This window comes from Phanerochaete carnosa (assembly GCF_000300595.1).
Source record: "Phanerochaete carnosa HHB-10118-sp unplaced genomic scaffold PHACAscaffold_2, whole genome shotgun sequence".
Taxonomy (NCBI): domain Eukaryota; kingdom Fungi; phylum Basidiomycota; class Agaricomycetes; order Polyporales; family Phanerochaetaceae; genus Phanerochaete; species Phanerochaete carnosa.
Window position 1 is genome coordinate 1,122,377 of NW_006767629.1, and position 27,876 is coordinate 1,150,252.

General features: G+C 55.9%; 10 protein-coding genes across 10 annotated transcripts; 6 read left to right on the plus strand and 4 right to left on the minus strand.

Moving 5' to 3' along the window:
• Positions 1–89: 89 nt before the first annotated feature.
• On the minus strand, positions 90–2,687 carry PHACADRAFT_181077 (uncharacterized protein). Its single transcript, XM_007391575.1, has 10 exons — positions 2,114–2,687; positions 2,026–2,062; positions 1,934–1,971; positions 1,824–1,878; positions 1,644–1,767; positions 1,539–1,592; positions 1,267–1,487; positions 1,048–1,196; positions 595–999; positions 90–445 (listed from the first exon to the last, which is right to left on the minus strand). Exons 1-10 carry the CDS (start codon positions 2,354–2,356, stop codon positions 299–301), a joined length of 1,473 nt encoding a protein of 490 aa, XP_007391637.1. The 5' UTR covers positions 2,357–2,687; the 3' UTR covers positions 90–298.
• A 502-nt stretch (positions 2,688–3,189) lies between these two features.
• On the plus strand, positions 3,190–4,095 carry PHACADRAFT_249243 (uncharacterized protein). Its single transcript, XM_007391576.1, has 4 exons — positions 3,190–3,358; positions 3,411–3,534; positions 3,593–3,662; positions 3,714–4,095. Exons 1-4 carry the CDS (start codon positions 3,242–3,244, stop codon positions 3,994–3,996), a joined length of 594 nt encoding a protein of 197 aa, XP_007391638.1. The 5' UTR covers positions 3,190–3,241; the 3' UTR covers positions 3,997–4,095.
• A 283-nt stretch (positions 4,096–4,378) lies between these two features.
• Positions 4,379–6,359, plus strand: PHACADRAFT_191370 (uncharacterized protein; the record flags this gene model as incomplete). The annotated part of the gene is made up of 4 exons (XM_007391577.1): positions 4,379–4,612; positions 4,679–4,849; positions 4,917–4,987; positions 5,039–6,359. 4 exons carry the CDS (start codon positions 4,379–4,381, stop codon positions 6,357–6,359), a joined length of 1,797 nt encoding a protein of 598 aa, XP_007391639.1.
• Positions 6,360–6,677: 318 nt separating this feature from the next.
• PHACADRAFT_25186 (uncharacterized protein) lies at positions 6,678–9,696 on the minus strand (the record flags this gene model as incomplete). The annotated part of the gene is made up of 7 exons (XM_007391241.1): positions 6,678–7,149; positions 7,206–7,261; positions 7,315–7,673; positions 7,735–7,912; positions 7,972–8,684; positions 8,766–8,959; positions 9,023–9,696. 7 exons carry the CDS (start codon positions 9,694–9,696, stop codon positions 6,678–6,680), a joined length of 2,646 nt encoding a protein of 881 aa, XP_007391303.1.
• Positions 9,697–10,282: 586 nt separating this feature from the next.
• On the minus strand, positions 10,283–13,305 carry PHACADRAFT_249247 (uncharacterized protein). The gene is given in 16 exon segments (XM_007391578.1): positions 10,283–10,682; positions 10,778–11,230; positions 11,281–11,298; positions 11,373–11,435; positions 11,499–11,552; positions 11,617–11,717; positions 11,768–11,901; positions 11,962–11,992; positions 12,055–12,070; positions 12,195–12,201; positions 12,213–12,228; positions 12,291–12,412; positions 12,461–12,479; positions 12,530–12,615; positions 12,682–12,835; positions 12,893–13,305. The coding sequence occupies 16 exon segments, from the start codon at positions 12,999–13,001 to the stop codon at positions 10,344–10,346; spliced, it is 1,722 nt and encodes a 573-aa protein (XP_007391640.1). The 5' UTR covers positions 13,002–13,305; the 3' UTR covers positions 10,283–10,343.
• Positions 13,306–13,561: 256 nt separating this feature from the next.
• Positions 13,562–15,486, minus strand: PHACADRAFT_249248 (uncharacterized protein). The gene is made up of 6 exons (XM_007391579.1): positions 15,234–15,486; positions 14,873–15,177; positions 14,671–14,820; positions 14,532–14,610; positions 13,966–14,473; positions 13,562–13,897 (listed from the first exon to the last, which is right to left on the minus strand). The coding sequence occupies exons 2-5, from the start codon at positions 14,926–14,928 to the stop codon at positions 14,324–14,326; spliced, it is 435 nt and encodes a 144-aa protein (XP_007391641.1). The 5' UTR covers positions 14,929–15,177; positions 15,234–15,486; the 3' UTR covers positions 13,562–13,897; positions 13,966–14,323.
• Positions 15,487–15,662: 176 nt separating this feature from the next.
• On the plus strand, positions 15,663–21,416 carry PHACADRAFT_113281 (uncharacterized protein). The gene is made up of 18 exons (XM_007391580.1): positions 15,663–16,233; positions 16,289–16,437; positions 17,021–17,057; positions 17,107–17,161; positions 17,219–17,266; positions 17,317–17,591; positions 17,654–17,663; positions 17,714–17,818; positions 17,870–18,035; positions 18,094–18,235; positions 18,294–18,575; positions 18,635–18,719; positions 18,772–19,027; positions 19,118–19,183; positions 19,250–19,441; positions 19,530–20,133; positions 20,183–20,260; positions 20,309–21,416. The coding sequence occupies exons 1-15, from the start codon at positions 15,867–15,869 to the stop codon at positions 19,367–19,369; spliced, it is 2,163 nt and encodes a 720-aa protein (XP_007391642.1). The 5' UTR covers positions 15,663–15,866; the 3' UTR covers positions 19,370–19,441; positions 19,530–20,133; positions 20,183–20,260; positions 20,309–21,416.
• A 664-nt stretch (positions 21,417–22,080) lies between these two features.
• Positions 22,081–23,516, plus strand: PHACADRAFT_249255 (uncharacterized protein). The gene is made up of 9 exons (XM_007391581.1): positions 22,081–22,168; positions 22,227–22,266; positions 22,322–22,399; positions 22,458–22,518; positions 22,571–22,635; positions 22,690–22,708; positions 22,758–22,825; positions 22,883–22,951; positions 23,013–23,516. Exons 2-9 carry the CDS (start codon positions 22,227–22,229, stop codon positions 23,336–23,338), a joined length of 726 nt encoding a protein of 241 aa, XP_007391643.1. The 5' UTR covers positions 22,081–22,168; the 3' UTR covers positions 23,339–23,516.
• A 193-nt stretch (positions 23,517–23,709) lies between these two features.
• On the plus strand, positions 23,710–24,371 carry PHACADRAFT_25192 (uncharacterized protein; the record flags this gene model as incomplete). Its single annotated transcript, XM_007391242.1, has 5 exons — positions 23,710–23,764; positions 23,820–23,876; positions 23,917–23,989; positions 24,048–24,139; positions 24,199–24,371. 5 exons carry the CDS (start codon positions 23,710–23,712, stop codon positions 24,369–24,371), a joined length of 450 nt encoding a protein of 149 aa, XP_007391304.1.
• Positions 24,372–24,783: 412 nt separating this feature from the next.
• On the plus strand, positions 24,784–26,266 carry PHACADRAFT_249257 (uncharacterized protein). Its single transcript, XM_007391582.1, has 8 exons — positions 24,784–25,074; positions 25,140–25,183; positions 25,238–25,317; positions 25,372–25,486; positions 25,540–25,592; positions 25,654–25,782; positions 25,836–26,055; positions 26,126–26,266. Exons 1-7 carry the CDS (start codon positions 25,072–25,074, stop codon positions 25,964–25,966), a joined length of 555 nt encoding a protein of 184 aa, XP_007391644.1. The 5' UTR covers positions 24,784–25,071; the 3' UTR covers positions 25,967–26,055; positions 26,126–26,266.
• Positions 26,267–27,876: the final 1,610 nt, after the last annotated feature.

Below are 27,876 nucleotides of genomic sequence, written 5' to 3' on the forward strand. Positions count from 1 at the left end.
TGCCGCCTTCGCAAGTTCCTAATGTCTACACCGGTACCGCTCATGCTTCGAGTAAGGCGCGCACGCCACGTACCGTGATGGCGGTAGAACGGTGGACCTCATCTCGCGTGGTACCGCACATCCAACGTGTACATGAATACTTTTCACAGACAGCAGCATATACTACACATGGCATATTTTCCAAACAAACACAAGGTCCACACCAGCGCATACACGTCGCAAGACTATAACACAAGAAAACCAACGTCCAACCCTCCAGCCAGCCCCCCGACCGATCCTCAAGCCCCTGCCCCACAACTCAAACAGCGACCGCCTCGACAGACTGCATGAAGACGCCGTTGTTCTCGTGCGAGCGGTGGACCGCCTTGATGGCCCAGCCCGCGCGGCGGAGGAGCCGCTCGAACTGCGCGACGGTGCGCTCCTGGGCGTTGAACAGGAGGTGCATCTGCAGGATGATGATGATGATGATGTGCAACCGTGCGCGAAACCGTCAGCGACCGCCGCCCAGCCTCACACGAAGCGGGGAACATGAAAAAGAGGAGGAAAAAGAAAAGGACGGGAAGAGAGAAAAAAAGAAAAGAAAATGAGACGCACGTTGACGTCCATGAAGTACACGAGCTCGTTCGCGGTGCCGTAGTTCGCGAGGAGCGGCTCGGGCGCCTGGTCGCCCTCCGCGCCGGGGATCGCGGCCACCTCCTTCTCGGCGCCGCGGCAGGCGTACGGGACGAGCGCGTCAATGACGACGAGCGCCGTGTCCGGGCGCGCGGCCGCACGGAGGTGGCGGAGGATCTTGAGGCAGTAGTCGTCCGCCCAGTCGTGGAGGATCAGCTTGAGCAGGAAGACGTCTGCGCCGGTCTGCGGCTGCGGCGCGAAGCAGTCGTGGCCTGGTGCGTGCCAATGGTCAGCGTGTCTTTCTGAGAGGGAGAGAAGGAGAGGAGGGTTACCTTGGAGGACGACGCGTCCCGAGGCTATCGCTTCCGGCATCTCCTTCTCCCAGAGCTACAAGCGGTGAGCCAAGCACGCGCACAGACTGGCCAGCAACTGCACCTTCTCGGCCTTTGCAGTGACGTCGGGCAGGTCCTGCACGACAAGCTTCAGCTCGGGGAATCTGGCGGCAAGCGGGAGGGCAGACGTGCCCATCCCGCCGCCGACCTCGACGACCTTGGCGCCCGCCGGGAGGCGCTGCCAGTCGAACGCTGCGTGCAACGACAGAGGAACCGTCAGCAAGCTCGTGGAGGGGACTGTGCAGCGCAAGAAGAAACGGACCTCGGAAGATCGAGTCGGGCGGCTGGCTGTCCGCATTGACCTGCATTGTGATGTCGAAGCGGTTCCGAGCGAAGCTGTCGCGCTCCAGGAGGTTCCAGAGCGTCTTGTCCTGGGGGAAGGCACGCGAGAAGGGTGCGTCCGCAGGCTCGTTGGAAAACCGCGTCTTTGGATCGGCCAGCGCTTCCCAGGCCAGCGACGCGGTTTTGAACGTAATGTCGAGGCTGCGAGTATCATGTTACAGGCGCATGCCAACTGAGGTGAGCTACACGTACTGGTGACTTGCCACGGCAGCGAAGCCGCGAGTATTGTCGTACTTTTGTTCAGGGCTGCGACATGGCTTTAGTAGGACAGCCGCAGGAAGACCACCGATTCCTTACTTGGCAATAACTTCTGCGCTCGGCTTGCGGGTGTCCAGCAAGCATGAGATGCGAGTGTGAGCAAAGACGTCTGGCGAAACTTCGCGATAGATGTGATGAGATGCGAGGAATCGCAAGAAACGTGCTTCGATGTGCAGGCATGTCAGGCATCGTGTGAGTGTCCAATAGTGACTAGCTTACCGAGCTTCTCAGGGTCGTGCCCGTTCTTGTTCGCCATGTCGTTGACGTGCATACCCTGTGCGAACGGTGTGTAAGGCATGACGATGACAGAAACACAAAGAGTGACGTACCGAAGGTCCCGCTTCGCGAAGAATTTCCGATACGTTCGCTGTAGGCTACTGTTAAGCCTCAAGCTATGGTGGAAACGCACTCGCTCACTTACCCTCGAGGCAAGCCCTGACGGCGACCGCTCTGGTCGGCTACGGGAGATCAATGTGAAATCGATATGAATCGACACAACCTCTACTCACCCCGGCGACAAACTTGTAGAGTTGTCTGTGTGGAGGGGACACGATGGCTGACATATGTTCCGCAGCGGCGACAATGACTTTCACAGCCTCCATAGCCTCGGGGCCGCGGCGGAATGCTTCGGACGCAGGCGTGAGCGGCGCGTTGAGGTCGGGGATTGAGGTTCCTGTCTGCTCGCAGACCCGCTCGAGGGCCTCGACCGACTGGGTCATGAGCTCGAGGAGCTGGCGGAGCTGGGAGGGCATCGTGTTGGCAGTCTCGTGTTGAGATGGAGGGACAGAGACTAGGGCCTGAGGCCTAAGGGTGGATGGTGTTTATAAGTGCGCCTGTCCGCCGACTGTTGACATGTTCGCGAAAAGAACAGCAACCCCAAGGATTCGACGGTTGATAAATTTGACTTTATGCTGGGAAGCACTAGCCAAAGTGACGTCGTCCTGCACGATCAAGTGCACCTAGTGTTGTGCTTTCGCATCTTGTACGTACACATTTCACAAAGACGGGAACCGTTCAGTGCTGGTGTCCCTGACCCCAAGCAGAGAGCAAACCACCGTAGAAAACACGAGGGGTCACTCGACGCAACTAGCGGCTTGGTCAGAATGCTCGAACTTTGTGTGAAGGCGCCGGTGATCAATGACTTACCCGAACGGACGCTAGTGGCATCAGTGGAGCCTTGCATGGGGACATCTCGCTGGAAAGCTCGGGGCCCGTAGCGTAAACGTGATATGCCTGGGCCCGTCCTTGTCAAGCTCAAGCTCAAGCTCAAGGCTTACGGTCTCGAGTCTGCAAGAAAGGATCCATGGATAGCTCGAGCAACTTAGCAACCTTTGCCCCCCGAAACTCGTCTGGGCTGCAGTCGTGGCCAAGTCGACCTTGGGACTGCTGCCGACTCATATCGTTTGTTTGGTCGGGAATCAAGTCAACAGTATGTTATGTCGTCCGACGTTGACGGAGACGTGCTGCTCAGCGGCCGCGGCCGGAGATCAATCACGTGATTCGGCAATCTCCGTCCGTAATATAGACGCCCATTGTACAGCCTGCAGCGAATTTTGGTGGAAGGAGATCTAGCCTAACCTCAACTGTATCCTTCGACTCGGCCCTTTCATCCTCTCCCCAAACGGCGCTTGGACGCTATGCCGAAGGACAGGTCCGAGAAGAAGTCGAAGAAGACGAAGGAAGTTACTGAGACTGTCGAGCAGACAATAGTGGCCGGCGAGGATGTTGAAACGACGAACGTTGAGGTCGCGAAGGTGTGTACATATGTCTGAAGGGAATTTGACGAGTGAGCCAACATAGCTCTAGGTGGAGAAGAAGGTGAGAAAGGAGAAGGTGGAGATTGTCATTCCTTTGGAGGACCTGTCACCTATTGCGCACCCGCTCGCGCAGAAGAAGCTGCTAAAGAAGCTTCACAAAACCATTAAGAAAGGTGCGTGCATGGCAGATATGTTATTGTGTGCGTGGTCTCAATGTGCATACTTGATTAGCTTCGAAGCAGCGGCAAGTAAAGCGCGGCGTGAAGGAAGTTGTAAAGGGCATCCGCAAGGGAGAGAAGGGGTAGGTACCCGTCGCTCCGTGCCGTTGCTCTGCGCTCACCCATGCCCGTAGTCTACTTGTTCTTGCCGCAGATATCACACCAATAGACATCATCTCGCACCTTCCCGTCATGAGCGAAGACGCCGGCATCCCGTACGTCTTCGTAACCTCAAAAGAAGAGCTCGGTCACGCGAGCTCGACCAAGCGGCCAACAAGTTGTGTGATGGTGTGTCCGGACCAGAAAAAGAAGCCCAAGAAGAAGGAAGGCGAGGACGACAAGGACGACGACTACCGGGAGCTGTTCCAAGAGTGTGTGGAGGAGGTCAAAAAGCTGGACGAGAAGATCCTCTTCTGAGGCGTTCATGTTCTGCATGTATCTGTTTCGCTTGCTCTGTTGCATATTTCTTCAATGTACACCTTGTTCTGTAATGCACCGGTCATCTCTCGCGCGGCATCCTGGCGCGAACCTTGTGCGGTGTTTCCGATTTTGCCATGTGGGAGCTAGGCACGGACGGAGACTTGGTGGCAACGGCTGATGAGGATCGGGCAGCCCAGCCACGTCACAAAAATCAGACTTGTCCCCTCCGCCTCATTAGCCGGGCCTGTTCCCCGTGTATCTGCAAGGCCTTCTCACGGCCCTCCTGCTCCTGCACCACCACCATCGTCGAGCATAAGCCCAGCCCAAAAGGACGCTACCGTCCTCCTAGATTCCAGCCAGAGAACGTCTCACGACCACCATGCCTCCCGCCAGTGCCAAAGCCAAGCAGTCCAACGGTGCGGGCAAGCCCAAGCCCAAGGCATCCTCGCCCTCGTCTGGCACCTCGACGCCCACAGCTATCGCTCCGAGCACCACCGTGACGGCAGCCCAGATTGAGCTCGCTGCCTACGGCACCGGCAGACCCGACAAGGCCTTGTACGACGCGGAGCAGAACAAAATCAAGGGAGAGATCGACACTCAACAAACCCGGCTGGTGAGCACGCTTTGCGCATCCGGGTTCGCCCACCAAACCAACTCCCGTTTCTGATGATGAGATTAGAACACCGTCAAGGACAAGCTCGCTGGTGGCAAAGGTGGGCCAGCCCAGGAACGGAGAAAGGAAATCCTAGATGAGCTCGCGGAGATCCGCAACGCTCAGGGAAACATCAAGCAGGAGCGCGAAAAGGTCCGTGATCAACTGAAGGCTCTGCAGGATGGCGTCCAGAAGAAGGTGCGTCATACACGTCGTACGCGTTAACGCCTCATGTTCAAGCCTTCTCTTCTCTATTTCATCTCAGATAAAAGACCTCAACGCTTCCAAGGCCAAGTTCCCGTACAAGTCCGTCGCAGAAGTCGATGAGCGTGTCAGGTACGGCCCTTTTTACGCCGACGTTGCCATGGCCGCCTGATCGGTTCGCAGGCAGCTCGACAAGCAGGTCGAGTCGGGCGACATGAAGCTCGCGGACGAGAAGCGTGCGCTGGCCGAGATCAGCCAGCTGAGGCGCAGCCGGCGCGTCGTCGAGGGCTTCCAGGGCGAGCAGGACGCCATCGAGGCCGACCGCGCGCAGGCGGACGCGCTCCGGGGCCAGCTGGACGACCCCGAGAACAAGGCGGTCTCGGAGAAGTACGACACGCTGCAGACAGAGCTCGACGAGCTCAAGAAGGTGGCCGAGCAGTCGCAAGAGGCGCGCAACAAGCTCCTCGACGAGCGCACGCAGGTGCAGGCGCAGCTCGACGCGCTGTACGGCCAGAAGCGCGAGTCCGCGGCGCGCTTCCGCGAGGCGAACGACCGCTTCTACCAGAAGATGCAGGAGGACCGCGCGCGCCGGGCGGAGCGGCAGCGCGCAGAGCGCGAGGCGGCGGAGCAAGCCAAGAGGCAGGATACCGTGGATCGCCTGCGCGAGGAGGCCGAGGCGCCCGCGTTCCAGGCGCAGATCGAGGACTGCCAGACCCTCATCGACCAGTTCTCGGGCAGGTCGTCCGCACCGGCGCCGCTCTCGAGCGAGCAACAGCAACAGCAGCAACAGCGGGGCAACGTCGCAGGCGTGCCCGAGCTCGACATCCGCAAGGTCGACGCGCCGCCAGAAGGCGTCGTCGTCCGCAAGAAGAAGGGCGATGACGACGAGGCGTACTTTGTCGGCGGCAAAAGCAAGAAGGGCAGGAAGGGCGCCAAGCCCGCGCCCGCCCCCGACGCTGCCGAACCCTCGGGCGACAAGCTCCATGTGCCGCTCCCCACCCTCTCAGCGCTGCTCTCGCTTTCCATCCCGCCACCGACGTCGACCGCGGACCTCCCGCGCGTCGTCGAGGACCTGAAGACCAAGAAGGCTTGGTTCGAGGCGAACCAGGCCCGTGTCACTGCCGAGAACAAGGCGAAGGCTGAGAAGGAGATCGAGCGCCTCACTGGCAAGCCCAACCGGGTCGACGTCCCTGTCACCGACGACCTCACACCGCCGAATGGCGGCGCCGAGCAGCCTGCTGAGCCGGCATCAACGCCAGCTGTCACGGACGCGCCGTCGGTGCCAGTCCCGGGGGCGGAGGTTGTGGAGAAACTAGAAACTGTTGAGGAGAGCGAGGTCGCTGAGGCTGAGGCTGAGGCTGATGCTGAAGTAGAGGCTGAGGCTGATGCTGAAGTAGAGGCGGAGGCTGAGGCTGAAGTAGAGGCTGAGGCTGAAGTAGATGCAGATGCAGAGGCAGGGGCAGAGGCAGGGGCAGAAGCAGAGGCAGAGGCGGCAGAGTCATAACAAAAACGACGAGCCTTCGACTACTTCTCAAAAGCATCCCTACTCATCTCTGCTACTCTATCTTAGCGTCTGAGGCCAATGCCTATAGTATCCGGGGTTGAATAGTATTCATTCGAGACTACGAGTGCTGAGTTGAAGCAAGGGAGAGGAAGCGATACATTGCGCAAGCCGATGGAGTCTGTATAATTATGCAAGCAGTGAAGAAATAAAAGAAAAGTCAAGATTAGATGAAACACTAAGTGTACGTGATAGATAAAGAGTGAATATCCCTGTAAACCATGACCACAAAAGAGCGTTCGGCGAGCAGAATGATCGCGACTAGTGTCCCGGTTCCGATTTTGTCTCCGGTTCACTGTCCGGCTCGCTAGACGAAGGCGGCGTACCAGACGCGCCTATACCCAACTCTGGATGCGCGAATCCTGAAACGTCAAATCCAGATGCCCCAGACACGTAGTCCGAGAACGCGAGGCTCGAGCCGAATGCTGAGGAGTCGTCCGGGGTCCCCGTCGGGTCGACAAAGGTCATGGAGGAAAACGCGTCGCCGCCAAATGAGCCCGAGTTCGGGTCCAGCGAGCCGAACGTGTCCGCCTGCAGTGCGGCGAGCATACTCGATGTTGTGGGGGTATGCGCCATCATGCCCGGCCGGACGTCTAGCGGGTTGCCGAAACTTTCCTGGCCGGCCATCGGCGACAGAGTGAAAAACTGTTGCTGCATCATGGGCTCCACGGATGCTGCGACAGAGTTTGTCGACAGTGCGACGTTACGCAGAACGTTTAGTGCGATCCAGTCACTGTAATAGATAAATTCAGTACAGCCTCGGTGTCGGTGATGCGAATCATCGCTTACTCCAAGAACAGCTTCAGAATTTGGAATGCGCCGAACGCGGGGTCACTGCGAATTGTCTGACGGCGGTGTTAGCGAACAGACAAAGGGTTGATGTCGGTGTGATGCTCACCAAGTCGCGCATGACCTGGCTGGTCACGTAGCCCCAGCGAATCAGCACGCTCCGTGAGCTCATCGTCACTCGCTCCTCCCCGCGCCCTCCCATCAATTTGTCGCAGCACTTGTCTGCCCACGCCATCACGTCCCGCACAGGATCTGTGCTCTTCGACATCCCATCTAGCAAATTCACAAACTCTACCTCGAGCAAATGCGAAAGCTCTTCGTGCCTGCAGTTGCAGACCAGCGCTGATTGATTCCGAACCGAGTCGAAGTCGATCTTCTGCCATGACTTCTTCATCTCGACTAGCTGCTTCGGGTTCGTGAGAACGGTGCTCAGCGCCTGCGTTACTTGATACATATCAAGGAAGCGCACTAAAAAACAAAGGTGTGAGTAATCAAGTACAAGGGAAAAGATAGCGTGCGGTCTACGCACAAACAAGATGCCCGAAGCGGGCTCCAAGCTCAACCTTAGGCTCAACGAACGTGTTTCCGTAGCTCTCGAGCGCCACGAGTAAAATCTTTTCCATCTTGTCCGCAAGCTGGCGCAACCCCCCGAGGGTGGTAGCCGAGATCGGCGAGAGCATCTGCGAGCGCAAAAACTCCAAAACTTCCTGCGAAACATGGAGCGGCGTGAGCTGACAGTGTGAAACACCATGGGAAGCGCACTCACGTCATACACGATGGCGTCCGCTTTGGCCATCAGTCCCGCGACAGCAGGAGCGTGCACGACCTCCCGGTGCGCACCTGTGAGGCTCGACCAGAACGTCCGGACGTGCATCTCGAACTGGTCGAAGCGGTACGTGCGGATGCTCTCGAGGAGGGCATCCAAGTGGTCTTGGAACCACGACCACACCTCGCGGGCCGCGATACCCTGGGGCGACGTCGAAGTGCCTAACGCTTCCTCAATGTTCGGGAAATGTGGCATATGTCGCACGCTGATGACATGCGTCGCAGACATCATTGGGAGAGCAACAGCCCCTTCGGAGGGTGACTGTGATGGCACTCCGAGAGGGCCATCATTTGGGCCTGGGTGGCGCCGGATCGGTGCCTGACTGGGGAACGAGCTGGACGGTGGTCGCTGCGATGCTTGCGCTTGGGAGAGGAGGGTCGCGGCGGTTGGAGTCTTCTCGTCAGCGAAGACGACTGCTTGCTGCTTCGCGCCGTTGGTGAGGTTCAGCGAATTGCGCTTGGACGCGTTCGCCGAGCTTGGACCATCAGATGCCTCGTCATCATCTTCGTCATCAGATCCCTTGCCCGCCTCGGCCTGTTCGCTTGCGAGACGCGCCGCATTGACCGATTGCTGCGCAGCGTTGTTATTTGATTTGCGAATGTAGTCTTGCAGGAACTCGGCCTCTGTGGATGTGGCAGGCCGGATACCACAATCTGAACCGATGGTGGACACGATGAAAATAGATGATCAGCAAACTGAGCATAGCATGGGTGATCCGGGATGGGGGCACTCACAGTGATACTTGCTGTTTCCCCTGACACCAAGACGTCTTGTTTTGATCGTAGGAAAACAGAGCCTGATGGCCTTGCCCAGGGTGGCGGTGTTGATGTGAGGGATGCCGTACTGGTCGCAGACACGGCGATAGGAAAAGTAAAGTCCCTGGCGGGGGACATTTCCGTCGGGGTAAGGAGCGTAGTTGGCAGTGAGCCTACAGGCACAAGCGGGCGCCTGTGAGCGAGAATATACGCTAGACTAATGAGATTATGCGCACCACGCCTGAACGAATATCTGCTTCGCCCTATCTGATGCACTCGTCGTGGTCGCGGCCCTAACATTAGCGGCGAGCTTCTCGAGAGCGTGGTCGGCGCCAAGGTTCATTCGCCCGAAGGCCCCGGCAGCGTGCATCGAGTCGGGGCTGCCGCCAAGCATCTGAGGCGAAGCGTACATGGTATTGTAGTCGGTCGCCGTGGGGCCAAGGTACATCGCGATGTCCTCGGTCTCACTCGATGATGAATGCACGCTCTCGGTATCGCGCGGGTAGGGAGACGCAGCTACGCGGGCCCTGATGTGGGTTTGCCTGAAATGGCTCTTGAGAGCAGGGTTCGACAGGTTGTGGTTCGGGGGAGAGTCGCCTAGAGGTGAAGGTTGGGTGTGCCAGACAGGATAGTGTGGTGAATCAGCCAGGTGGCGGGATGGGTGATGATTACCATGGGTTGCTGAAGCGTAAGACGGGGGAAGGGACGCACGGTATAAATCATCGGCTGAGGGGGGCATGACTGCCGGATTCCGCATAAAGGGGAGACCCTGGGAAGACTGCGGGCGCGAACTGGTCGAGTGCGAGGAGGAAGAGGATATGGAATTTGAGCGAGAGTGAGGGTGGTGGTTAGGGATGAAGGAGTCGAAGGGCAAGTTGGCGGCCATCATTTGAAGATTTACAGCGGCCATAATGATATAGAATAGATAGTGTGACGAATGAAAGTGGATGCTGTTCAAGCACTACTTGCGAGCGAGACAGCGAGAGCACGCGGGCCAGCCGGTGGAAGGATTACGAAGAGGGATTCGGAGGGGGTGGTCCAGAGACAATAGACGTGGTCAGGCTGCGCCTTGTGCTCGAAAATAAGAAGATGGAGGGCTTGATGAACACTGAGCACCGCCGCAAACCAGGAAGGTGATGATGGGACGGAAACAAGACAGAGGCGAGCAAAGAGGGCAGAAAGGTGGGGAAAAGAGTTTGACAGGCGGCTTGTCGTCCGGAAGATAAACCGTGGTCGATGCTCGCCGCTACAAGGGCCCGTCCACGCAAACGTAGTCTAAAACACCCGAAACAAGCTCAACCAGGCCACCCTTCCTGCACTAGTCGAATGCACGGCCCTGGCCAACCTGAATCAAGGACAGATCTCCAGCACGATGTCAGGATGCAGAACGTAGTAAACGGATCCTTCAAGCTGCTCTTCCTCCGTGGTCAAGGCAACCAGCCCAAGCGCCCATCCGGCATCTCACGCTCTTTCTCCCACAATCAAGAGATGGAGACAAAAGCGTGCAAATAATTTAATGACAGTGCCAGGTACAGCGTGTGCGATAACAGTCTACTCCTACAACTCTTCGTCAGCCCCCATATACATGTAGCTGCGGAACCGCCGCCGAAGCTTCGAGCTCTTCCCCGCTTTGGCCAGCGAGCGGGCGAGCGCTGTCCACGACGGAATTGTGAGGTCCTGCAACGAATACGGCGCATACTTGGTCGAGGTCATGTTCGCATCCCGCAACTTCTTGGGCAACCGCTTCAGCGGGATCGGGTAGACGAATGAATCCTTCTGCGTCTCGAACTCATCCGCCGCGGCCGGCGGATGTAAGGCCTGTGGCGCGAATGTCAGGTACTCGAGCTTCCATTTTGGTGGATGCTCCTCCGTGCCCGTCAGATTCGGTATGTAGTACTGTTGTGATAAGATGGAAGTGATAGCGCAACGCGAAAGCGTATCAGAACGTCCGTGGTCAGTAGACGTTCACGGTGAACTCTAACATGACTCGCCTGTGCGTAGCCTAGAGGTGTGAAAAGTCTATTCGTTCGGGACGGCGAGTGGGGACTCGAGTGCCACGGGCTGTTAAGCCTGCAGCGCCACGATTCATTGAATGAACTTGAGCCCTGGCAGAGCCTCTCCCGATCCATGAAATCACCAAGGTAATGCTGGTGATTATCTCCGGAACCGGTGTCACTATCGCCGAGAAGGCCAGGTACATATCGCGAACCCGTGATGTTGTAGGAGATTATTCTAAAGGAAGGCAGGTACGGGCTCGGGACGACCGACGGAGCGACGTTCACAACAGCGATACCGTCATAGTCCAGGTCTTTCTCTGTCTTGTACAGGTGGTCGAAGTCCTTCAGCAGTGTGGCGTACAGATCCTTGTGCTTGCCCGAGGTATGCGCGCTGCCACCATCCATCGAGCCGTCGCTCTCGAGTGTCCGAGCGTCAAGGAAGAAGAACTACTTGTAAGTCAGTCATGAGACCATCCGCGGCGACCCAGGACACTTACGTGGTCCACATTCATGTGCTAGAAGACCATCCCGAACGCAACAAGCGGCGGTGTCAATGTAAACGGTCACCAGGGCCCACTGTGCTACTCACTCCGAAAAGGTGCCCCAGAACCGTGTCTTGGTACCGTAGAGACAACTCGACGTATCGAAGGTGCTATTCGAAGGGTTGGAGGGTCAGCATAGCAGTAATGCATTTCCACGGCGAGCCGACACATACGCATTCTGAATGAAAGTTACGGGCGGATGGCGGAACGTGCCCACTGATCCACACCTGGGCGCCTAGTTGATTAAATTGCCCCCGCCAAAGCGTTCAATAAACACGTTTTGCGACTCGCCTGCATACCACGACTTCGGAACGATTGAAGCTGAACCTCCATCCAATCGAGCTGCAAGTTCCCAGGATCCTCTGGATCCTTAGCTTCGCAGCCTCCCACGGCTGAGGGTGTTGTCAAGGGGATATGTCAGGAGACGGACCGCATGACGTACCTGAATTCGAGTCAAAGAGGTACATCGTATTGAGACTGATGACTGCCAGCTGGTCGGGGATGACCTCGACTGAATAATAGGCGCCCCGCTGGAAAACCTGGTACGAATGGAATGGCACAAATGATTTCCAGATACTGGGTAGAGCACATGGTCAATGAAAACGCGGGTGTGTCCACCCCGGGGATCGTGCGCACCTAGAGAACTCGGACGTAACATCGTTAGGGCCTACGACAGAGATAAGGTGCATCCATTTAGTGAAATTGAGTGCGAATACGGCCCCGACCCACCTGGCATCATGATATTCTAGAAAGCGGAACCAGGGATCGTCTAGATGTCACCTCCCGAGACACTAGCCGTAAAACGGGAGACTCACATGAGCTGTACAGAAAGGGCGAGAAGTGATTAGCGAGTAGCGACATTGCGATTAGTGAGGCCGGGCTTACGCCAAACGTCATTATTGCCTGGGCGAAGGGTGGGTCTGTCAGAGCACGAACGGCTCGGCAGTCGTGACGGACGACCGTACCTATGCTAGGGATAACTGGTATCCCTCTACTTGTGAAGATCTCTTCCATTCTCTTCGCCATTGCACGGTTCAGAGCATATATTTCCTTCAACGTTCGAGGAAGCTTGCGGTCATTGTCGTGTCTACAGGACATGTTACCGGCGTACGCTTCCAAATCTATCACGGCATACCTTGCGCTGTCCCCAGTCCCTAGCCGTGCTTGCGTAAGTAACACGAGCTTCGTCTTTGCAAAAACTCACAAATTACGAAATCGACCTCGTCCGCCCACTTCTTCTCCAAGTGATCGAGCGTATAGTTGGTGAGCAGCAGCGGGGAGTCGCAATCCCTATTCTGACGTTCAGCCTTCTGCATACAGACCGCATATACCCACTGCCAATCCCGGATGACGCACCCGTACGTATACCCAAACGGCCCAGAGCGCGGTTTCTTCTTGGGCTTCTTCCTGTGGCACGCGGATTTCTCGGACATGCCCTCACGGTAGTGTGGATCCGGATGAACGTCCGTGAGGTGCAAGAACCGGCCATGGAGCTTGCGGGGTTTCGTAGCTGAAGACGGCACACGATCCATAAGTCCTCTGGGGGTCTTGTGACGGGCACACGCACCTTCTGCGACGTCAGCGACGCTGAGCGGGACCTGTGACGGCGCGCACAGCACGTCGCGCAGGCCGCCAAAAACAAAGAGCAAGAGCAAAATGTCCCGGAGATGGTGCATGGTCGACCGCGGAATATCGAGAGTAGAGGCGAGTGTGGGGTAAACAGAGGAAGGGCTCCGGAGACAGAAAATGGAGTAAGCGCGAGCCTGGTCAGACGAGCATAAGGAGCGACGGCAGATGGTCTGAAGTAGCTTTGGAAGGGCAGGCCAGCTGTGTTGGATGGAACACTTGATCGCACGTTCGTCGAGCACAAAGTTCTGCACCACACACAAGGCGCCACGCGTTTCAAGCGCGCAAGATTACTGCGACAGTTCCTCTCATTTGTGCACCTCGGTTCTTGTCCTATTGGCCACTGTCGGCGAGAAATTTGCTGAGCAGCGTCGAGAGCAGCGCAGGATACGGGCTGCTGTGAACCCTGGGAACATGCACCATCCAGCTCTGGGAACACGCAGTCACCAGGCAGATACAGCGCTTGGCCTCGGTTGCAGCCGAGAGCATTCAAATTTTCAGCAGAGATCCAGCTTGCACCACGACCACCACGACGCTCAGTGAGGCGGAGACTACGACCTGCTCTCACTACGGCTGTCTTGCTGTCATATATCTTTCGCTAATGAAGCGGGTCATCATCTCACTGATCCTGGAGTGGCTGTGATAATCACCGCCTGTGGCGTGCTTCCCAGCGTCGGTACTGTCGATAGTGTGCCCGCCGCGAATCAATACAGACTGTTCTTCATGTCCACAACGTTGCTGACAAGTTTATTAGGCTGCCCTGAAGCTCTGGGGCATCTTCTGATCGATGGAAGTACTCGTGACCTGCGTCTTGGATGCCAAAGTGTCTGTCGTTCAGTGCCCATATGGCGCACCGCAATGTCGAGAATGTCGGCGGCGTCGCAGATTTGTCGAGAACGAGGCTAGACTCGCGGATCGGCCTTTCTAAATATCCCTGTGTCGCAGAGTACGCACTCTAAACCATCTTCAGCACCGCAATGTCCATTATCACTTGATTTCTAATAGCCATCGTAGCGGAAACATGTATCAAACGCATCAAAATTGTAAGCCACCACAGTACTGTGCGTCGTCACAAATACCCTGGCGGTCCCAGTCGGCGACACTCCGGTGACAGAGAATAACAATGTCATCATCGATTATGAACTCGCATACTGATTACACATTCCCCGGGGTATACCACGCATGCCTCGTGGAGCCTAGCTACTATTACATTGAAGGGGTAAGGGCGTTGTGTGGACTACTGATATAGATTAAGGGATTGCAGGTGATTGTTGGGGACGATGGACGCGAAGTGCACGACAAGAAGGTGTGCGAACGAGATCGGAGCGAGGACAAAGACAGCGGGGTGGCGGTGCAAACGGAGGTTACATGCCTACTTGATTCTGACGAACCGCGCCGCTCCGAGGTCGGGCAAATCCTGCTCGTCTTCGCATGGTTGTGGGCGGTGAAGCGAGAGCAGGTATGCCGTGTTGTCGTTCTCGTCGAGGACCTTCTTGACTGACGACTCGGCCAGGTGACACATCTAAGCGCGTCATCAGTCTAGGGCTTTTCGGGAAAGTTGGGAACGGTGCCACACTTACGCGACTATAGCCGCCCTTTGAAATCTCTGAACGCGCCTGCGAGATGGTATTGTGAATTGCATCGTACGCATATCTCCACCTAAACGCATGGTCATCAGTATGCCGTGCTGCGGAGATAGGGGAGAATGGAGGTACGTACAGGACGTTCTCAAGCTCGTTTCTTGACCGTGGAAGGAGATAGAGGTCGCTACCGTTGAGGTAGCGGCTAATGGCTTGGTACGACGCGCAGCCGGCGATGAGGGTCTCGTTCAAGGACGGGTGCTCGGTGTCCCATGTAAAAAGATTCTCACTACCAACCAGGTGAATATTCGGCGAATATACGATAGGAAGTGGACACGTACGTGAGGTGACTGTGGGCGACGGCCTCGGGCGAGTGGGGAGCGAGGAAGCGATCCATGTCGGTGAGCTCGAAAAGTGTTTGTGGAACTGATAAGGGTGGCGGGGTTGGAGACGTAATGTGGGGCAAGACTGTTGGGGAGAGATAGTGTGGCGTCGGGTCGGCGAGCTTATATAGGACGGGAAAGAAGGGTGTGCGAAACCCAACGGCCTGTGCGGCTTCTATGTTACTGTGGATTGCGTATACGCGCGCCAAGAGAGGTTTGGGAACAGTCCGAGAGGCGGTTGTACCTGCAGGATCGGGACAAACGTGAGCAGCGGTAAGCGAACCGGCGACGGCCACAGCACTTACTGAGAAACTGATAGGAGTTTTTACGCGGCGGTTCGACTTGAGCGGACGCACGTTCGTTGAGGGCGGTGAAACTCTGCAACGAGACGCTGTTGGCTGGGTGACTGTGCCCAGGGGCGGGCTCGCAGTCTTTTATATCTCGGATGGCACCATCCCATCTCAAAACTTCCTTCGCGAGACCTGACTCGATTAGAGCTGATGCCTCCTTCGGCAACTCGTCAGCACCCGTCGCGCGATCAGTCCGAAGTTTATTTGTATATAGTAACAAAACGTCTAATCCGAGCGGGGATCCATTTCCGTGACAATAGGCAATTTACCCGATAGCCTACAGAGTCGACCTATGCTGTCTGAGTGTAATATTGCTGATAACCTCCGGAGCGCCCGCCGGGCGCAGCGTCTTGGCCTTCCTCGGCAGGCGTCGGCCAAGCGCTTCGTTAGCCTTTGCCGGCGCCCCGCCCCACAACTCCGTACGAGACGGATATCCGCCAAGGCTTGTTGTTCGTCGCGCTCGCAACGAGCTCTCCGCAGCGCCTTCCGTCTCTTCACTTTCGGCATCGCTTACGTCCTCGGGTATACCCGACCGCTTCCGTTACTCTTGTCCAGCGCCAGCCGTATTCTTGGTTGACTCTTGGTTTTCGAACTTCCTGGACATGTCTGCTTCTCTGGCGACCCTTGGCAGTGCTGGCACCCCCTCAGAGGACCAACCTGAACCATTCTTCACGCCCAGCCACGTCGAAAGTGCGCCCACACACCGCTTCATAGAACGTGTCAACGCCAAATACGACCTGTCCCTCGAGACGTACTACGACCTGTACCGCTGGTCGACTACCGAAATCGACAAGTTCTGGAGCGAAACATGGGACTTTACGGGTGTCGTGGGACACAAGGGCACACACGTAGTTGATATGGCTGCTACACCACCCGACAACCCGGCCTGGTTCGCAGAGGCCAGACTCAACTGGGCTGAGAACATGCTGCGCTGTCGCTCGCCAGCGAAGACCGCGCTCATCGAGGCCAGTGAGTCGCCATTCTTTGAACTGAGGTACCGAACGCTCATGTACACTCGGGATAGCCGAGCCACATCCAGCTGACCCGAAGCCTGCACTCCGTCGCATCAGCTATGCCGAACTGTACGTGCTCGTATCCGACCTCCTTTCGGCTCTACTTGCACAGGGTTTGAGACCCGGAGACCGTGTGGCTTCGTACTCTTCAAACTGTATAGTGAGTGACCTCTCCTGGCTTTCATGTTGCACTGCACAAGCGTCCTTTGTTGTCTCTGTCATGGCGCAGCACACTCTCTCAGGATGGTCGTACCCTGAGAGCGCCCCACGCAGGTTAGCAGAGTGCTGCCAGATGAACTGAAACAAATCCCGATGATTCGGACGCACTACGTCCGGACCAGCGTAACGATTTACCACGCCTGAGAGCCTTCTCGAACGATGAAGTCTCCTGTGCTGTGGTCCTTGGTGGTTGTATACGCGTCGATGTGTCGCTTGGTCGCGTCAAATTCCAGAAGTGTTGGACAACTACTCGCACCCGGCTTTGGTGCTCATACCATTGCAATGTCGCATATAACAATGAGCGAATCTCGCGACACTGCTCGTCTTAAAAGCGGCGTGCGCTTTGACATTCAAGCTCGGCACCGCTCGCAGCTGTGCCGCGTCTCTCGCCCGCCGAGTCTCATGACGCATACGTGCAATGCATCGAGATATACGGAAGGAAGGGCGCAGAGGATGCTGAAGCAGCTCTGCCATTTCAACTAACATCTACTTGTGTTCGAACGTGGCTGACCCAGTTAAATCAGGAAAACATAGCTGCGTGCCTCGCGGCGACGGCCATAGGTAAGCTTCCTTATCGTCGGACAAACTCCACGCGCTCATGCTCCTGCAGGGTGCATATGGGTCAGTGCCGCTGCCGACTTCGGCGCGGAGGGGGTGTTAGAGAGGTAAATAGCTAGGGTCGCCCGACGCTCTCTGACTGCACTCACACGCCCCGCCTCGAGGTTTGAGCAAGTGCGGCCGACACTCATATTTTCGGTCGACGCAGTCGTGTGCGTGTATCTGCCCTCGTCAGCACACCGAAAGACTGACGCTCGCGCAGATATAATGCTAAGGTGCACGCACACCTGCCGAAGCTCAAAGAGCTCCTACGCGGCCTTTCAGAGCGTGCCGGGATTAGTCCGAAGGTAGTCGTCGTCCGACATCCATCGCAGCCGGCGAGCACGGACACCTGGGAAACTGGTTGGGCAAACTTCGATGACTTCGTGAAGATTGGACGGGAGAAGGCGCTGGGGCGCACGCCCGACGGGGAAATCGCGTGGACACGGCTCCCGTTTGACTGGCCACTGTGGATATTATTTAGCTCGGGCACGACAGGTATGGGACGCTGCGACTCTCTCGGGGCATAGGCGATGACTGATCAACGAACCTACATACAGGGAGACCGAAGTGCGTTCCATTCTCTTGTTCAAATGAGCTTCTGCTCATGACATGCCCAGACCGATTGTCCACCGCGCAGGTGGTATGCTCTTGCAAGCAAAGAAAGAGTTCATGATATGTGGTGACCTGCGCTCAGACGATATATTCTTCTACTACACAACCACGTGAGTCTCCCTCGGAATCAAGGTTGAGTCAGCGTTGACCGTATCATTTAGTGGGTGGATGATGTGGAATTGGCTCGTTCATGGGCTGCAGGCCGGATGCACGTTGGTGTTGTACGACGGCAGCCCGCTCAGGGACCCTACTTTCCTGTGGAACCTTGTGGATGAACTGGGTATTACACTTTTCGGAACTAGCGCAAAGTACATTGATCAGCTATCGGTAAGCGGCAGCGCAGCCCACAGTCGACGGAAATGACTCACTTAGATTGTTCTGCTAGAAATGCTACAGAACTCCGAGGGTGCACCACAGCCTGCGCACTCTCCGGCACATCTACTCCACAGGCTCGCCCCTAGCTGCCCCACTGTTCGACTTTGTCTACGAGCAGATCTCCCCGAATGTTCTGCTGGGTTCTATCACGGGTGCGTAGCGAAGATCCGGGCGGGTGACCTGGTCGCTTACATGCACCCGCTTCCGCAGGCGGCACGGACATTTGCTCGCTCTTTGCGGGTATGAACACCGCCCTCCCGGTCTACCGTGGCGAGATCCAATGCCGGATGCTCGGGATGGCTGTTGAGACGTTCACTCCTGTCGGCACGCGCTGTGTTGTGGATGAGCCGGGCGAGCTCGTCTGCGTGCGGCCGTTCCCATGCCAGCCTGTCGGCTTCTGGCCCCTGCCCGGATACGGCAGCGAGAAGGATGTGCAGGCTGCGAAGGTGCGCTATCAGCAGGCGTACTTTACCGAGTTCGCTGGAGTCTGGTGTGAGTGTTCGATGCTTCGACGTATTGGCGTCGATCGACCTGACCCAATCATGTGCCAGACCACGGCGACCACGTTCTGCTCACCCCATCCCGGTCAGGCAATGGCGGGGGCCTTATCATGCTTGGTCGGAGCGACGGCGTGCTGTAGGTATCCATTGTTCTTTCCCAATGGAGGCTTACGATAGCGCTATCACAGCAACCCTGGCGGCGTGCGTTTCGGCTCTGCCGAACTGTACGACGTGCTCGACCTGTGCTTCGCTCCGGAAGTCACGCATCATTCTCACACGGTTATCGACTGTCTTGCTGTCAGCCAGAGTATCGCTCAGGGCACGGATGAACGCGTGCTTCTCTTTGTGAAGCTACTTGAGGGCGAGGCCCTGTCAGAGGACCTTGAAAAGAGGATCAAGCACGAAATTAGAACGCGGAGGACGGCGCGGCATGTCCCTGCGAAGGTGGGTTGGCCCAGTGAACTCTCGGCGCCCTAGCTCCCGTCTGGAGCCCCGCAACGTTGTGGCGTCGTGTGCTCACCAATTGCTATGTAGGTCATTCAGGTGAAAGACATCCCCTATACTATCAATGGCAAGCGCGTGGAGGTCCCGGTGAAGAAGGTACGTGCAGCCGGTCAAATTTGCAGCGTTGCTGCAGCGTGTTCAGGCTCTCACTTCTGTCATCAGATCATCAATGGGGCACCTGTCTCGAGCGTCAACCCGGCCACGCTCAGAAATCCGGAATGCCTTATCGAATATGACACTCTTGGGCAAGCCCTGCGTCGAGAGATGGCAGTCACAGCGTAAGATGTGGCCTTCGAGGGACAATACTTTGCTGTCGAGAATACAATGAGGGATCGGTGTACATTACCAAAGCGAGTAAGCAGCATCAATAATTGTCCCCGCGACCAATCACCGCACCCAAACTCGCGCTATAGGCGCCTATCTGCTGTTAATGGTCTTTCAGGCAGATCCCACGGGCCATGAGGCAAAGGCTTTGGCTTTCGCCGCCAAATTGGACCGTGTTTTGTACACGGGAAGCACCGGCAGGATCAGGGGCGCCGCGCTCCGACAATGGGGAAAACTTCGCTCTCGAGGGCTTATAAGCGCGTCGCCGGTGAGGTTTTCTGGCTTTCCGAGCTGCCATCCGGTGGCCCCTTCTGCTGCTCAGCCGCGGTGCAAGCAGTCTTCTTTCTGACCTTTCCGTCCTCAAAGAGTTGCTACGGCTCTTTCGGAAGAAAGGCTGAAAAGGCGCATCAGGCGAGACTCAAAGCCTCGCGGCGATTCTGAGACCCCCTTTGCCTCCCTGGAACCTCGTTTTTTTCATCCAGGTCTCGTTCATCGTCCGGCTGTTTGAGCCTCACGCTTGCACACTCACGGATACTTACGAGCGACGGAAGCACACGGTAACATGAGTGCTTCAAATACTCATGCGCAGGATGGTGGTCGGCCATCTCAGTCCAACCAGAACGGTCGACCCGCTCCCTCACTCCTCTCACTCCTCTGCTGTTGCGGGGCACTGCGTCTACGTATGCCTTCTGTGTTCAACATCATCCGGGGCTGTATCTATGGTAAGTTCTGCCTCGACTACTGGCGACTCTAAGACTGACGAGTCTGCAGTCCTTGTCTTGATCTGGACCATCGTTTGCTTGGCCATCGCGGTGCACCTCCAGAACATCCTTATTGCATCCGACCTCAGTGCGTAGATCCACTGTTTTCGACGATCCTATCCTGACACACTCGCAGCTCGTTTTGTTCCGTTCGCCATCTTCGTATGCAGCGCAAGCCTGCTTATCCTTATTGCTCTTCTTGGATTCGGCCTCTGGAAGGATAGGAACCCGATTTCTACAAGGGTGGAACTTGGGTGTTTGGGACTCCTTGGTGTCCTTTGGCTGGCCCTCGGTGTCTTCCTCGCCTCGACAGACTCGGGAGACTCAGATGTCGAATGTTTCTCCTCTGCAGATTCGACTGAAGCAGTCGAGGTCCCAGGCTGTACGTGTACCATTTTATCATACCTTATATCAACCTGACGTCTTCCGTAGTTAACACCGACACCTTCCATGCACAATACCGAGTCCTCGAGGCCTTTTCATTCTTCAATATCATCCTCCTCTGGGCCTTTCTCTTGATGCTACTTTTCCTTGCTGTCCGTCACCACCGTTGGGGCCACGCTCACGTCTGGATCTGGTCCGTCACAGCGTTCCCCTGGTTCGCTGGTGCAAATGCACAGACGGGCAAGGTCCAGGCGCTGCCACCGCCTGTCAACGCTAAGCGCAGCACCTCGACACGGTCGCAGGCCCAAGCCAAGTCGCAGCCTCAGCCTCAGCTGCAGCGCTCGCGCTCGGAGAAGGTGTACGCGGACAAGGCCTATGGCGACCAGATCTATGTAGACCGGGCATGGGAGAAGCCGCAGGAGCGGCGGCCCGGCCTGCAGGAGAAGCGTCCGTCGCAGTCGTCGCGGAACCACCAGCGGCGGCCGTCTGCCACGCGGCGAGACACGCCGACCAAGAACGAGGCACCGACGTACGTGTACATGATCCCCCACACGCAGCCTGAGCCAGCGCGCGGGGGAGAGACGGCACGGCAGGTGCGCGACAAGTACCTGCGGGATGCATCGCCCCGGCGGTGATGCACGTGCCTTACTCGCTTTATTTTTACGTCTTCCGACTTAGATGAGGTACCGCTCAGACGGGATATATTTACGGAAGGTCATGAGCTGTATTATAGACCTTGTACATACTAGGGAACATTGGGGTCATTGTCACTGTCACTCCTTGTAGGATATTAGGTTGAATGTATAGGGTGATGCAGATGCAACGCAATAGTGAGGTTGAAGCTTACTCCTTGCACCGACATCTTGAAGAATGAGGAAGTAAAATACCAGGGTACCTGTCAACGTATCTTTCATATGCGATCTGCGGGAGCTTGTGGACTTCGCGTTGACTTAGATGTCTGTGAGAGTCCTGCCCTAAACTAGGGAATGGGCCAAGTACGAAGTCGACATTTTCACTATACACAATCTTTATGGCTGTTATCTCTCTTCTCTCTTTCTTGAAGCGATACGTTTATGCATCCTACTAGTGCGCCAGGAGGTCATGTCCCGGTTTTGGCTGCGATAGGGCTCAATAGGCGCCCAAGCGGTGTTTATTTGTCGGTGTTTATACGCCAGCCAGCCAGAACATTGTTCAAACTTGCCGAGCAACATCGATAATGCCGCACCCGTTCCCCAGACATCTCCCTTATCGCAGAGGATATTCGTCGAGCACAATACTGTCTCGGAATGGTTAGCGTGGGAAAGCTATTGCATGATGTGCGCCTCGAGGTTGGCGCGCGGTTCGCAGTAGTTCGCGCCCCACAAACAATGGGTTCAGACCCCGCTGTACGTCACTCATTTCGCTTTCCCATCAGGAAGCCGAACTGCATGAAAGCGAACCGAAGGGTAGTCTCCAGCGGGGACCTCGAGGCTTTCATATAATTTGTCAGAGAGCCATCTCTCTCCCTTGCTCTCACCACGATCTGGGACATCCCCCGCCTCACGACTTCCACGACTTGAACGAAAGACACTAGTGACTTGCATAGCTTGGAGCTGCGAGTGGGGCTTTGCAGGTACGTCGTCGCATGCTGCACACTGACGGAAATGCTCACTGCCATCGGTATGAGCTAGATGACACAATTATTCAGAGATATGCGCCTGTATGGCCATGGTTAGTGACAGTTAACATTCATCAAGAGCTCATAGAGTGACGCGCAATGCGATAGTGTTCGTCTTTCTACTAGCAGTAACGGTGCTCGGCATCGATGCGTACCTGGCTAGTATCTTTCTCCCTAACTTGCATCGTACGTCTTTCAAGACCATCTACCCCCCGAAGTCCTAATTGATGAGCCTCTCATGCAGCCGACTTCACAATATTTGCTCTCGTCGTCCCATCGTTAACGATACTAATATTTTTCATTCTGCAAGTGCACTCCCCGCTCTAAGCTGCCCAATTATCGCTAAGACTCACGCAGAAATTCATGGTCACGCCCAATCATGGAAGCGATCGCTACATTCATCCTAGGTGTGCTCTGGCTCAGTGAGTAATATCTATATTACAGTTTCTCGTCCCTTTTCATGACTCTTGTTGTAGCAATGGGCGCATGGTCTACGTGGGTCTCATGTTTTCTTGCATGTAACATGTGTTTCATACATGCATAGCGATATCCTTGGGAACATCCAATGTGATACACTAGGAGGCCAGCGGACGCCCACGAAATCGGGCAGCAGTGAGTCTATACATCTCACCTGTGTCGAGACATTTGTTGGCTGAGCTTGCTCATCAGTCAGTGCCAAGTCTTACTGCTACGAGATGAAGGTCATCGAGGCCTTCTCTTGGATGAACTTCTGTCTCTGTCAGTCCCCCTTTCCATCTCCACACATCGCGTTCACATTGCTGAGCTCTGTGAACTTCAGTCACAATCTTCCTCTGGATCCTCATCACACTGACATCGCGGGCGAAGGCCTTCGGACGGTACGGCGCCTGGTACGAGCCAATCTTCGAGCTGCCTTGGTTTGGACAGTACCCTGGTAACGAGAGCGGCGGTCCCCCTGGACGCTACAACTACGCCTATCCCGCCGGCTCGCCTGCGTACCCGGGGCATGCGTACCCCACGAACCCGCAGATGTCGAACGGCGGGTACGTCGTGTCGCAACAACCTGGGCACTCGGTCGTCATCCAGCCACAGCATGGCGGCCCGCCAGTCGTCACGCAGGTACCTGGGATCGTGCAGAGTGCGTAGCTGCGCACTCTGAAGGCAGAAACGAAGGCAATGCTACACGTGCTATAGACAGACTAATTATTGGTTACGAAGACACGATAATTATGCCGCATTGATGAGCTTACGCACGTGAACACATGGATCAGAACGCACCAGGGCGGAAGCGTGTCTTCACGGCATGTGTTTTTATATTGTTAAACGAACGAACCTTGTATACTTGATGAGACGTTTCCTCTGCAACGTGGTTTCCGCAAGGCGTGAGATGAGACGGGTTGAGGTCAGGCGTCCAAAGTCACACCGCACAAGCGTGCTTGAGCAGCCGTAACGCATATCAAGAGAGCGGCTGGAGTCAATCCCATTCTCTCTTCTCCATTTCTTGCCATTACCCCATGATGTCGCACGATCGACCGTTGTTCAGAGGGCACCCTTTGCAATCGATCGCAGCAGGTCCGTAAGAGCACTAACCATATTGAATTCCCGAGGTGACTAACACGACACCTAGCGGCTGGTGCTGCTCTCGTCGCAATCGGACTTGCACGGGCGATCCCTGCTGCTACTCGTAAGGGGTCATCCTGCGATAAGCTTGCACCATCTGACAGACTTGCATCAAGACTTCTATAGCCTTACTCAGACGACGGTGGCTGTGCTTGCACTGGCCTGCATGGCCTTCCTGTAAGTTTCTGAGCGAAGACGGGCTGGCAGGGACCCTGACTCGACTTGTGGTGGACAGTGTCGTAATGCACCACAGACAGGACGGCCGTTTCCTCTCCCAAACTCAAGAGGAGCTGATCCTGATCGTCGGTTTCGGGCTCCTCTGCCTGGGTAAGTCTCCGTTCGCCAGATACAGCCAAGCCCGGGTATGTGTTTACGGTACGATCTAGCCGTCGTGGTCGCGAGCCGGGCATACAGGGAGCAGCCTGTCGGCATCGGGAGGGCTTCCGGGGCGGGCGTCGGGAGCTCCAGGAAAGAAGCCGGCGTGACGGGTGGGAAGAGGCCCTATCCGTGTTCGAACGACGCCGTCGCGTGTGTTGTCGAGGAATGGTCTTGGTTTTGAGTGCGTTTCTTGATATAGAGCCACCGGTGGACTCATAGACAGAGGAACGCGACGACCAGTGGGCCTTGGCACAGTGACCATCAGGTTTCGTCAGTGGACGACTTCTTGTGTGTTGGGTGGGAATTTGGGTGACGTAAGAACAGTCGAGAACAGTGGTCGATAGTAGTGTGTGAATTAAGTCATGAAAGGTTTCACGTACAAGGACACTCGCTTGCTCGGGAGGTAACTTACGAGGAGATCTACACCTCAGGCCTCAGGCCTCGTGGCTGGCGGGAGAAATGCTAACGGTGCTTTCACGGGGATCGATAAGGATCAGTCCGAACATTCTGGCGAGGCAAAATATCAGCTGAATCGTAAACAAAATGTGCTGGTTGAGCTCAAGAACTGGCACTGTCTGTAGAAGTCATAGCTCCCCCGAAAGCCGAAATTTGCATGCGCTTGGGAGCTCACGGACTCGCCCCGGCTTGACCGAGCGGATCCGCAACTCCGTGCCGGAATAACAGGCGCCCGCGATAATACCAGTTCCGGCGCTACGGACATCTAACACTCCTCCGCTGCTCAAGACAACGACCAGGCCTTGCTCCCTATATATAGCTTCTCTGCAATCCCGTGGCTCCGACTACCGCCACTGTGTTGCCCGCACCACTCGCTCGACGAACCCCGCTCGACATACCACTTGCGCAGCAGCGATACGCTGACCATGATAAGTGCTGTCTCGCCCTGAGAGCCTGAAGCGTGTACTGACGGCGGACGTCTGGGTGTATATACACCTCACCAAGCAAACGCCGTATCGAGACCGACGTTATGAAGTTGTGCGTATGCCTGCAATGCCCCACGCTACAGGACACTGAAAACGACATATACAGGCTCATGTCCGATTACGAGGTTAATCTCGTGAACGATAACATGCAAGAACTCTATGTTCGGTTTTACGGCCCTGCTGAGAGTGAGTGCGATCTGACCTAGCATGTGCGAAGACGGCAACTCACTTACGCTCCAGCACCCTTCGCTGGCGGGGTGTGGAAGATTCACGTTGAGCTTCCGGACCAATACCCGTTTAAGTCCCCCAGCATAGGTTTCATGAATAAGATCTTCCACCCAAATATTGATGAACTGTCAGTGGTTCGTGTAGCATTCTGCGTCCGCGTGCGCTGACCCGACCGCCTAGGAGTGGCTCAGTCTGTCTCGATGTTATTAATCAGACCTGGTCACCGATGTTCGGTATGTGTCCCCTACGCTTATACTCGGGGCTTGGCTTACCTTCCCGACTGTCACGGTGCAGACATGATAAATATCTTCGAGGTTTTTCTCCCCCAGCTCCTCCGATACCCTAACCCGAACGATCCTCTGAACGGTGAGGCGGCCGCGCTGCTCATGCGCCATCCGAAAGAGTATGAGGCAAAGGTCAAAGGTAAGTCTGCGTATCTTAAGCAATAGACGTGTTCTCACACAATGCTGCAACAGAGTACGTACAGCGGTTCGCAACCAAGGAGGCGGCCGATGCAGCAGCCGACGGCGAAGAAGAGGAGCAAGACGAGGAGATGAGCGACATTGGTAGCATAAGCGAGGACGAAGAACAAGTTGCAGATGATTGATTAGTCTCTCTTACTCTCCCAGTTCGAGCCTTCTTAGTCTTTCTCATTACCACTTACACGCCCCACTGCTTCTATCCATCGGCGAACACGTTAGGAAGCTTTCACTCCTCTGTCCATCCGCTACTCTTCTCACAGCCCCTCTCTCCTTCCCCGCTCTAGGTCTCCATCACTCCCCTTCGGCTCACTCGTCTCCACACGCGAAGATCTCGCACTTCATCATTGACGCTGTATTATTCGGTATTATGAACATGCATCCTGTACAGGACCGGGCGCGCCCGTTGTTGTAATATATCAAGTCACTCACCGATAGCCGCAACGCCGACGCGTCGACGGGCGCGGAGAATAGAACAAGACGAAATCAGTACAGTAAGAACATGCTCATGATCACTTGTATTTGTAGTACGCTGGACTTCAATGGTAGGGAGCACGAGAACACCCACTAGCCCTCTGCGGCCGCACCTGCAGTGATCTGTGGGCATACTGACGTCAAGTCCACTGTCATACCAGTACTCGCCCGTCATATGTTATCGCTACGATGGGTGCATGAGATCTCAGCTGCAGCATGTAGAGCGGAGGCCTTTGACACGGCGATCAATGCCATCAGAGCCGCTATCACCACCGGCTGTTCCTGTCTCGCTCCAAATCCACTATTCGCTGTCCTAGCACTCTTCTCACCACCAGCGTACACAAAATAACAGATGTTGTTCAAGTAACTGCTTCTCCCCATGCTCATCCTCACAGCTGCAGGAACTCCCCGCCACCATGCAGTACTATCTCTACGTCGAGCCATGTCACGCTCGGGGACACGCGTTTCAACAAAATAATCATAAGTATTACTTGTCGTGCTTTCTGTTATAACCAGATCGTCCACTGTGGCTCCTACCATCGAGTGACGACCAGGTGTGTCTGTCTTGTCCATATCCCACTATGCGTGTGCTGACGGCGTGTCCACAGAACGTTGCCCCGAACTGTCAGACTTTCTTGGACTGAACAGCTTGCTGGCTCCGAGGTCGCACCCCCTGACGTGTCTCTGGGACACGGCTTTTTCGCATGACTTACAACCGACAAAAGCTGTGGATTCTCCACTGTCCTCGATGCCTTCTACGCCAGCGAACCCACAGTTGTCCTATGCAGTGGCTGCCGTCTACCCTGCGCATGATTGGCATGCTTGCTACGTTCTTCATAGCAGTGTCTTGGCACTTCGGCTTACTTCGACCTCCGCCATTACGACCTCAGATTAGCCCCACACTACGTTCACGCCGCTCCAGGTCCCATTCAACAAGACACGCACAAGCTCGCTCTGAAACGGCTCATCACCGAGCCTATAATCGTCTCTACTCTCGAACTCCTCCGGTCGAGCTCTGGCGCGGGCAGCACCTCAATCTCAAGCACCGCGATCCGCACCTGCACGCTGACCCTGTCGTCTAGTCTCGCGCAGCTGTACGCGAAGGTCATGAAACCGAGGGTTTGCAGGTGAACACGGACTGTCATCCTGCCCTGACGCAGATACGCTCCTGTCTTTATCCAACTGATATTATGCGTGCGTATAGCATATTACGAATGATGGCAGCCAACCCTATCTATAACCGTATTAATTGTCCCTGTGCTTGCCTCAGAATCTGGTTTTGCGGTCCCAAGTTGTATTGATTCTACCCGCTGCGGTACATCTGTCAGGGACATCGCTGACCTGTGCAACTGGCTTGTGGCATGTGTTCTTCTGCAATCCCTTCGTAGTTCGACATACCTGGCACTCGTTCGCGAGATGGGTGGAGGCTGGAAATCGGCTCGATGCGGCACTGCCGGTAAGCATAATAAGGTTAAGTTCATCTTCATCTCGCCATGTGGACATGTACGCATGGCCTGTGCCAGACGCTAGTCCCCCCTCATACTCACTCTCAGACTACGACGTC